The sequence below is a fragment of the Oryza brachyantha genome, chromosome 6 (assembly GCF_000231095.2).
Source record: "Oryza brachyantha chromosome 6, ObraRS2, whole genome shotgun sequence".
Taxonomy (NCBI): domain Eukaryota; kingdom Viridiplantae; phylum Streptophyta; class Magnoliopsida; order Poales; family Poaceae; genus Oryza; species Oryza brachyantha.
Genome location: NC_023168.2, coordinates 9,689,312 through 9,700,099, shown reverse-complemented (window position 1 = coordinate 9,700,099; position 10,788 = coordinate 9,689,312). Strand labels below are relative to the sequence as shown.

The 10,788-nt window shown below is 37.7% G+C and overlaps 1 protein-coding gene across 1 annotated transcript; it reads right to left on the bottom strand.

The window, feature by feature from the left end:
• Nucleotides 1–3,158: 3,158 nt before the first annotated feature.
• LOC102721087 (U-box domain-containing protein 6-like) lies at nt 3,159–10,433 on the bottom strand. The gene is made up of 7 exons (XM_006656025.3): nt 10,110–10,433; nt 9,804–9,982; nt 7,417–7,506; nt 6,501–6,686; nt 6,252–6,359; nt 4,556–5,715; nt 3,159–4,318 (listed from the first exon to the last, which is right to left on the bottom strand). The coding sequence occupies exons 3-7, from the start codon at nt 7,471–7,473 to the stop codon at nt 3,544–3,546; spliced, it is 2,286 nt and encodes a 761-aa protein (XP_006656088.1). The 5' UTR covers nt 7,474–7,506; nt 9,804–9,982; nt 10,110–10,433; the 3' UTR covers nt 3,159–3,543.
• Between the last annotated feature and the right edge of the window lie 355 nt (nt 10,434–10,788).

The window sequence follows — 10,788 nt, the reverse complement described above, 5'->3', positions numbered from 1 at the left end:
ATTTTTATTTTAAACCATAGTCTCCACACTAGATGTTTTAGTAGGATTTACTTTGATCCTAATGTCGTAGTTGTACATGAATTGGAGGTAAATAAATTTTGTGCAACAATTTATTTTATTAATTGTAGTTTCAGTCACCCGGTTTAATATGGATGTTTTTGTAGTCTCCACAAGGAGCTATCTAGACAACTTCTCCATGATGCTTAAGGGGAAGAGTAGGTGCATTACTTTTGGCAAGGATACCTCTAGGCTCTAGCTATATGCTTGCTAGAAGTGCATGATTCCGATGTGATTCGCTGTGAAGGAAGTGACTTTTTGACTTATAGCTAGGGTAATTGCTAGGAGTAGATAGATCTTGTGCTAGGATATTTCTAGCTAGCGTGCTTGCTATACGAGTCTGATTCACTATGCAATTGCTGAAGTAACACTTCAAAGTTCGAACATATGTGTTATGTTGTTTTGTCTAATTAATGTTGCAATGTTTGCATTGTCACTTTATCTGGTAGTCGTCACTACAATCTATATGCAATGAAACTCCCGCCCGTATGCAACATGTGCTTTAGGGTTCATGAAACTCCTATCTATATGCAATGAAACACCTTTCTTTATGCAATAGAGTTGTGATGGTATTATGCAGAATGCGCTTATTATGATTTAAGATTTTTTCTATATCATTTATATACTATAGGTTGTTGGTATGAATTATTTTCCCGTTGCAACGCACGGGCACTTAACTAGTATTAATGATTTCTAAAAATTATTGTAATCATGTTTCTATTATTTATGCTTGATAATATTCTATCAAATAGCCACGCAATGATATATACAAATACATTTGTAGTTGATCTAAAGCTACATGCAAAACATTAAATAGCTAACAGACAGACCCTCTGACTCTGAGTTATATGAGCTGTCTTTATATATGTCTGTATGATAAGTTCGAAGTTCTACTGACGACCTATTGTCTGTGGTTGTATATGCCCTAAGGGTGTTACTTCGCTCATCTTCGTGATAAAAAGTTTGGCCAGGGGGAGGCGAGGAAAGGAACAGAGAATCATTAAATTATCCCGCCCCTTCAACGAGATCCCATGCTCTAGTCTCCCTCAATGAACACACTTGATGTATGACGTATTTATTTTCTCTTATGTTGCTTTATTTTGTTACTGTCTTTTTTATTTCAAATCAACCGAGCAATGGACTCGGCTAATTAATTTGACAATGAACTAAATGACACCTACAAAGTTTGAGCAACACATCCGATCGCGTGAAGAAAGGTACTATCGGACTTGTTCACCTCTCGCTATGAATAACGCCACCTAAATTAATGATGGATGAACACCATTTGTAATTTCGGTAAGCCAGGAAGGATAAGTTTTCCATCAGCTGGGGACTACCCTTGTTCAAACTTCAAACAACACACGGAAAAAGACATTTTTGAGTGATAAGAAGGATCAAGTGTCACCGGTGCAGAACAAGCACTTTGTCCCGGGTGAAAATACACATCCATGACACATTAGTGGAAATAAATTCCCAGTACCACTGAGGGTAGCCTATCAGTGTCGGATCCAATAACCAACATAGTTTAGGGTAGTACCTATCCAAGCCTATAAATTATTTATTACCTGATGAGAGGAACATTAGTGCTAGCTATTTGCTTTTAAACATCAAAAGTGGAGATAGAACCTACACATACCAATGTATTTGTGATGAGTATTTATTTTAACCATCACAGAGAAGTGGAGAGAGAACTAGCCATATCATCATTTGTGACAAGTATTTATTCGAACCTGCACAACTCTGATCAATTGTTGCTTGTCTTAGAGGTGCAATAGTGATAGAGCCACATGCAACTTTGACACTTTCGAACTGCTAAAGAGATGTGTCCCATTGTCCCAACAGATCTGATTGAACTTATGTTTTTCCCTATCATTCATATTGTACTCATCCCTCCCCATCATCAAACATTTGCGACCATGTTCTCTAATATCTAGGGAGGTCGTCAATCATCGAACACAAATCTTCTTCCATCCTCATTGATCATGCTTGGTTGTCATCCAAATTGTCTCGTCATTAGTTTCCGTGTGCTTGGTCTAATGGTATAGCTAGGTATGAAACCACGTGTTAGCAGGTCTTCATGAATTTTTGTTGTATAGAAAGCTTTCTCTCATTCTTGCAATCAACAAAAGTGCATACTAAGCAGTCGTTTTTTCTAAACCATGAAATCCTCCGTCATGCTTGTATGATCCAAATACAAGACCAAGCCTATAAGAAGGGGTGAACGGTAGCAAAAACCAATCAACCAAATCTGTTAGTACAAATAAAAAACCCCAAAATTGATGTACTAGCATGTCGATATTAATCTTTCTGATGCCACCGGTACGACACTCAAGAACAAGAGAACATAACTTGATGAAAGATCAAATGTATGTATCGATATGTGTTTACAAAAAGCATACAAAAGCACCCCTCTCAAACCCCATTTCTTCTCTATTACAAAAGTTAAGTATCCCTCAGTCTCAACGTCTTATCTATTTATACTAAAAAACTACATTACCAACTATGAGTACAACTCATAATCCTATTAGGAGTAAAACTCCTAGTTCTGGTAGGACTCATCCCCTTAATTTTTAAATTCTCCAGAAACATTGAAAACAAGTCAGACTATTAGCATAGATCTCTGTCACGCACGATACCATGCCAATAGCTATATTAACATCGATATCCTAGCATCATCTCTCTCCTCTATATTTTCCTTTTTGGTCACTTCGGATTTCTCCGCAATTTTTTTGGCACTTCCCCACGTGACTTTTGAAGCCCATTACGGTTTTATCCCCACATGGTGTTCATTCACCATGTATCACGTATCCAACACCATCACCTGACATCCTTGATAGTCTAAACCTTAGCTCCTTTCTGAGCCTAGTTCGGATCCCACAGTTAAACTAAAAATTTAAAATTTGACTTATAACCATAAGAAAAAGCCAAAATATGAGGGTGCATAGTTACTCTCCCCAATTAAATATTTTGATGTTCCAAAGAGACTTGGGTTAAACTTGGGACCTTGTGATACTTTGACTATTAATAACTTTCCAAATGCTTAGTTTGTAATAAAAAAAAAACTGGTACAAAGACTTGCCTGAAAAAACTGGTGTCATAATATCATAAAATGATATTTATTGGAATTTATAAGATAATGATAATTACTTTTATTATAAAGTAATAATTGACTACAGAAACGACTGGACAGATTGACAAGTGTTGTCCACTTGTCCTTCAGATTTCCATCTATATATATGCAACAGCAGAGAGCAAAATGCAAACTTCAAACATAAAACCTGTTCACTGTAAGTCTTATATCTAGCAACTAGCAAAGGGAAGCAAAATTACTTGAAATACAGACTCTACAAGAAATACTGGTACATGGGGTTGAAAAAGCATCCCATCAAGCATTTCCTCTCGACACAACTATCTGCTAAAATTCTGTACACCAGGTGGTTGGGCAACAAATGCACAAGGCTCCAACCAAAATCAAACTCGACTCCGTCAGACCAGGGTCAGCGATCGAGGTTTCGAGAAAATGTTGAGCTTTCTTGAGATATACCGAGCTGATTTCGATATAGGCTGCGTGCAGATCGAGCCATTGGACGAATTCTCAGCTGCAGCATTGACAGCCACCTCACTTGAACATGAATTGCCAAACTGGTCGCTGTGCCTGGAGTCCCTGAGAAGTTGAAGCAGCTTGATTGAAGAATATTTTGCAGCCTCAGTTCCATTCACCGACAAATCGACCAGCGCAGGGATGACACCTTCCTTCATGACAAGAACAGAATCGTCGATGCTGCGAGAGCATAGAGCAAGAAGGATACCTGACGCATGCTCCCGTTCCATGGAGCTACCTGTGTCCAGATAATCTGAAATAGAACTGAGACATTGATCTGTCCTGATAATGAGATCTGCAGCTTGTTTCCCTTCACTTAAATTTAGTAGAATCTTTAGGCAACACTCGGAGAATCTTCCTTCACTGAGTATTGGAGATAGTTTCGGTATTATCCCTGACGATATTAGGAAAGATTTTACATCTTTTTTGGATGAAAGCTCGCAGATAATCTTCAAAACAAGTTCTAGGCACCCAGTGTCTGCACTATCCCAAGCTAGAAACACCGATGGAGCAACAACAGAGGACATGAGACCAGATTTCTGACAAGTTGGTTGCTGCAGCACTTCATGGAGTATCTGCAATGCTTCAGATTTTATCTCTGAATTAAGAAATGAAGCAATGAGACGCACTGCATCTTCACTTATGGATGGAATTCGAGTCCTGTATGAAAAGAACACCAACCGTTACAGATATTTTATGGGAGAAAAAACAAAACAATATAACCATAATATAAACCTTGTTTTTAAAAATAACATAAAACAATCTTTCTTTCGGAAAATTAAAGGAGGGCACTCAGTGTGTCTGTGGCTTTTTATTAAAAAGATAGAAACATGAAATATCTTATGTTTGTCGACAGTAAGATCTACACACGAGAATACATAGTACAAGTATGATCACCTGCTATTACGGAGAAAAGCAAGAAAAAACTGAATGCCAGTTCTTTGAGCTTCCATTGTGCATCTTCCACTATCGTTCTTAAGAAATTCAAGAAATGCTTCTAAAAAACCATTGGAGATCATAGAACGCCAAATTTGATATTCACCATTGAGAACACTTTTGAAATCTCTGATAGCCTTCGCTTGCAGTTCCCTTGGAAGCTCAGACAGCTCGTAAAAAAAAATCAGAAACATTTCCTTGTTGAAGTTGCTGAAGGACAAATACAACTGATAATAAGCATTCGAAAAAAACTGAGTAGAATTAGTCCTTGAATCCTCTGTTTCCCGTATTGGAGATGATACATAGCTAGCCCCAGATAATGCAAAAGATGAAGCACTGTGATCAGACATGTACTCTCTGGTTGTTCCAGCAATTAGAGGTGCTGAGATATTGTGTAGACTTGAAAGAGAGTAACTATTAAATTGCTCAGGTAAAGCAGTGAATTCAAGCTCATTATCTTTGCACCAGTTGCAGATAACAGCCTTCATACAAGTATTTGGAGTTATCGTGAAATTTTCTAACTTTATCTGTGTCCTAGGGCAAATATCATATCCCTCACTGAACCATCTCTCAATGTTCTCTCTTTCATAGGTTTCTCCAGATGCTATTATCACAGGATCGTACATCAGCTTCATAGATAATGGGCAGCACAACTCTGGAGGAGTAGAAAGTCTTGAGAAATTATTCTGATCTTCACATCTTGCAGTCCAAGAGTTTGTAGGTGAAAAGCATTTATGTGGAGTATTGGTGCCACTAGTAATTAGGTCTGTACTTGGAGTTCCGTTTGCAACATACACAGCTTCATTCTTTGCATTACTCTCAGACTTGATAGTCTTTCCATATTTCCTAACAAGATACTGGAAAAATTTGAGTATCCCTTCCTTTTTGGGATCATTACCACTGATCTTTTCCAGTAATTTCTTGATTGCTCGTCTTTCGATTAAGATAGCTTTTGGTGACGTCAAATTTAACTTTGACGCTGCGAATAAGAACGTCTGGAGTTCATGTTCTTGGGTTGCATCAGTCTGCCGAAGCATCTCCAAAATGGATTTGCCAGCCTCCTCTTCTTCCGGATCAACAACAAATTTCACATCCGCAAGATCATTATGAACATCAGCCACCTGTGACAAAAAGTCAAGTATAAACATGTTAGCCGAAAACTGTAACTTGAACATTATCATGATAAATGCAATTATGTGCGGGAAGCATCCATTTGTGTGGTGGTGACACATACAGGTATACCAATCAACCCACCATAAGTCATGAACTTATCCCCATCCTTAGTCACATGCTAGGTGGTTCGCATCTGTATGTGAGAATGTGTGCAATGTATCTGTTTAGACTTTTATATTCAAACATCTACCATGTAATATAAAAGTATATACCATATTTTTTTCATATAGCAGTATCCAAACCTCCAACTAAATTTTTTGTCAATAATATTCTGAAATAGTTTTGTTTGACTAGACAAATGAATGTCAAAGGAGGATTTTGTTACATATGCAAGTTTGATGCCGTTTGTGTCATCACTTGCTTCAAGCTTTTAACAGAGAATTGTTGTGAAGTACTGCTAGATAACAAGCAAACCATGTGGTTGATGCAGTACAATGTATAGAAAACTTTGCCTCTTATTATCAGTTCAATTAAGTAAACTAGCCTGATTAGCTAATGATGATGGGACCATATTCTGAATAAGGAACAAGCTTCGCCTCAATTGATCTCTTATCCTTTCACACCGCATTGTAGTTGCCTCCCCTGTAATAGCCTGAGGTGTGCAAATTCAATATAAAGCAAGTCTTGAGAAACCAGAGAAAACAATCTCCACTAAAACAATCAGAAAGTAAAAACAAAGGAATCATTATAGTTGCATAAAAATAGTCATCCATAAATATTAAAAACAGCATACCAAGTAAAGACTACTGCACTCAATGCAGTTCTGGATTATAAGTTTTCCTTTGTCAACTATGTTGTACAGGTTGCATAGTTCCTCTATACCCGCTTTACATCCTGGTTGAGCAGCTTCTATTGACGGAAGAATAGAAGAGACTTTATCTAACATCATTATCAATTCACTGCACATTGAGCTGTGAACCTATGACAGAAAAACAAAAAAATAGTTGCATTAATTGTAACTAAAATGTTGAAGAAAATAAAATGGGGGAAAATAATCAGTACTGAAAATATCAAGTAAATCGTATAATGTTTCCTGAGATAACAAATAATGATCTTATTGAAATACTGCAGTTTTTAACTCTGCCTGTCAACAGGTACAAAGGAATGAGATCATTGAAAAGCAAATAACAAGCATGTTTATATCAAATATATGCTCGTGCCACAGACAAGTTATATGCTCTTTATGAACAAATTCCTATATCTATAGTACCAGCTTTTCAATAAAAATTCTTTCACGTGGTATTATTTGTTCTATACAACATATGAGGAAATTCTTTTGTATTTATTTTGAACCAGACAACAAAATACCCAAATTTGAGCTCGAGATGTGACGACCAATTGAGGTAGTTTTGGTTGCTTCGCCATGCACAATTTTACATGGCAATTACCATATGTAGTGTGATGTGTAGTCTAAGATATGTGTGCATGTTACACAAGTAATGATATTTACTATGGGATAAAGACTTAGAGAACTCCTATTTCATATCCATAGATCTTTCTGGTACCAAGAAAGTAAGGCAAAACTATCTCCAACCAGCCGAATCGTGCGAAGGATAAAACAAATATCATAAGTACCAAACAAAACATGAACATTAGGTATCCAAAAATATTACTACAAGATGGAAGTTTCAGCAGTTCAATATCCATACCTTGGGATTAGAATTATGCTGAGATATTCTAATAGCTCCATCATTGTTATTCTCCATCGACTAACAATAATCCACGATAAAAGTTTCAACCTGCCAATAGTCAACATAGAGTATAACAATATCAGCCAAAAATACAAAAATGATCATTGCTACAAAATACTACCAATGAGATGGCGATTGAGATTTAAGATATTGGAGGCTTGGACCATATGATTATACAACGCAAGTGGCATGCCTTGAAAATCAAGGAACATTTTCAAAATAGGGAGAAAGGTTACATCACATCATGCTTTTAGTTAATTGAAAGTTTATCTAATCTTTTATTGTACATTATCCTTTTTTATATTTGGAGGATGATTCATGAAAAAGAAAATAAGCAAGTACTCAGCTTTTTTGTTGTCTTAGCCAGTATGATTTTGTTGTGTATGCAGCTGAAAAATAAACTAATGATATTTGAAACATTTTATCATACACAGATGATGTGACCATGGCTACTACCGATACAACCATTGCTCGCTTCAAGTTTAAGATGCTCAAGTGTTGGAATCTGATTCAGCCACCCACTACATTGTTATTTTCAAACGGCGGCCAAATTTGCATACGGGTTTCGTTTTGGCTCCATGAGTACTTGATGGAAAGCTATTGGGGTCCTCTTTCCAACGGATCCAGCCTCATATCCGAATTCCATCTCGTTTGGTCGCAATCGCAGAAACAAGGTGTTGCGTCACCTATATTGGGCCAATGGGCTTGTAACTTTGTCTAGGACCCCGGCCCAAGAGGAGCCCAAGTGGGGTGCGCCCCAACCTAATAGAGAACGACCCTAGAGAGCCCTAGGACGTCCTCCTACTCCTATAAATAGTTAGTTACCCCTTTAGAGCTATTTGGGTTTTGTTTAGATCAAAGTATAGCGTCGCTACTTTGCCGAGTTAATTTCATGATCGGTTAGATCGCCGGGTTGCTTGTTACAGAACCCCAACATATCATTTGTATTCAATTCCTATTTGCAATATCATATTGATTTTATCTTGTTCTTACTTGTTTCTTCGATTTGCTTGCAGGAATAAGGTTGATTTGCATCGGCAAGATCAACAACCCAAAGAGAGGTGTATCGATCGCTAAGGCGCAACACAACAACGTCTAGTATGGCTGTAGTCGGATCGTCAACGTTTCTCCCAAATCGTAGTTATCTCAACTCATCGAAAAATCGGGCCACCCCCGTGCACATCACATACCCCTGGTGGTGACTGTGTTAGTCTAACGGACTAACACACGTTGTCAAATGCGGTGCAAGGTAATATAATAAAGTGCTAAGCCACCAAACATGTACAACAGGGTCAACCTTACACCAAAGACTATTAAGAACACGGGAAATCAGTGCAAAGTTTATAGTGATTCTTACTTTTACATCACATCCGACTATAGCTGAAAGTTGATTCATTGGTCCTAATGCTGATTTGTTTTCTAAAATCCTTCTTTACAGTTGGAAGTTTTCAGATTAACTTAGTAGAATATGAGATTAACCTTTCTTATGCATACTATACTTATTTCGAATAAATATCCTGTTTGGCAAATATATGTTGCTTCTATTGCCTACTGGAGTTTTTTTAATTATAATTGATTGGAATAAGATATTTACAGAAAACTTTTTCTACAATGTTCCAAGAGAAATGTGAAGAATATTTTAAGCACTGTTTGGTTAAAACAAGCTTTTTTTAACATTTAAAAATTATGTGTGGATAGAAAATTAAGCACCTGTCTCTGCCAATTTGTTGATGCCAATAAAAGAATCCATCCCTCTATTCCTCTAATACATACGCTTCACAATATTTTGTGTCCTACGTTTACTAGAAATGAAAATATTTGAACGAATCAGCATAGAGCATGCAAAGTGTAACTAAATTCTTCCAAAACCAAATAATCATCACAGCAACTACTCCAGCCTAAAGTAGATTCAGAGGAGCAATCAGTAGTCAGTAGTCAGTACGACTATCTTTTTTTTTTTATTTTTGACCGTTCTAGTATACTATACACGTTTGATGTACCATCTGATGAAATTTCCAACATAGTAATGGATACCTCATACACGAAAAAAAAATTAAACAGTAATCAACAAAATATTAATCCCAATCATAGAGATAAGCACAAAAAGGGAAAAAGGTAAAGAATAAAGGTAGCAGTGACTAGAGAAATATTCCTAACTGATTCAGATGAACTCAAAAGTAAAAGAAAAGCTTTATTCTTGAAATTCCGTTCTCTACATGTAGAGAAACAACGCAGAATACTGTTAGGGAAGAGCAGAGAGGCACCAGAGACCTCCAGCAGACAATCAACACAAGATTTAGCAAAACAAAGTTCAGCAGAGAGTGAAACTTTAGGAAGAAACTGACCTCTCTTGGGCTTGCTCCTATTCCTTTCTAGCTTGTCGCAAAGAGCAAAAGGGACTTGCTATCTGTTGGAATACACACAGAACAAAAGGAGTACAAGCAAACTAGCAATCGACCTCAACACCACACTCGATCTGTCCTGTCCTGGCGATGAAGAAACCCGATGCTGTCCTGCAACCACACTGTGAGAGGAGAGGCAGCCAATGAATCAAGGGGAGGAAAAAAAAACATTCAAAAGGATGCTGAGAATGAAAAAAAAGGAATACTACAAGTAAAAGAATAAACATGACAGGTTCTTGGAACCCCCACCGCGCAGAGCAGGATAGTAGAAAGAATCTTCCGCTAGCAGGACAGGTTCTTGGCTACTACTAGTTCTTTCGTTCACAAGGACAGATTCGGCTAGCAGCAGCCGCGGGGGCGGGGGCGAGGGCGTGAGCCGGGAGGGGAGGAGAGGGGAGGGGGATACGATTTCAGCGGGAGTGCCTGCTACATCACGGCGGCGGCGGCTGCTGCTCAAGTGGAAGGAGAGGCAGGCAAGACGGCGGCACGGCAGGGGCGGTAGGATCCCGAGAGAGAGAGAGAGGGAGGGGAGAGGAAGGAACGCGGCTGCGCAGGTGTCAGGCTGAGCGAGTGCAGCTGTGCACTGCTTTGCGGGTTAAGAAAAGTTGCCGAAGAGAGCGAAGAAGATTAACGGAAATGCCGTTGCCTTCCTCGTTCATTAATTACTCTTCCAACCTCTCTGTTCCTTAATAATACTGTTTTCTAGTCTTAAAAAAGCTTATTTTAAATTTCTGTGTCTATCATTTAACTATTTATTTTATTTGAAATTTTTAAAAGAAAAACTTAAAAATATTAATCATGTGTAACGTACTATTCATGTTTTATCATAATAAAAATATTAATCATAAAAAAAACTTTCAAATAAGACGAATAGTCAAATATTGTATCTAAAAACTAATAAATAAACTTATTTTGGAACAAAGGGAAT

Coding starts and splice junctions, on each gene's coding strand:
- LOC102721087 (XM_006656025.3), bottom strand. CDS start 7,473: ATGGAGAATAACAATGATGGAGCTATTAGAATATCTCAGCATAATTCT. Junction 6,687..7,416: donor AGCATAATTCTAATCCCAAG/GTATGGATATTG, acceptor TTTCTGTCATAG/GTTCACAGCTCAATGTGCAG. Junction 5,716..6,251: donor CATCATCATTAGCTAATCAG/GCTAGTTTACTT, acceptor TTTTTGTCACAG/GTGGCTGATGTTCATAATGA.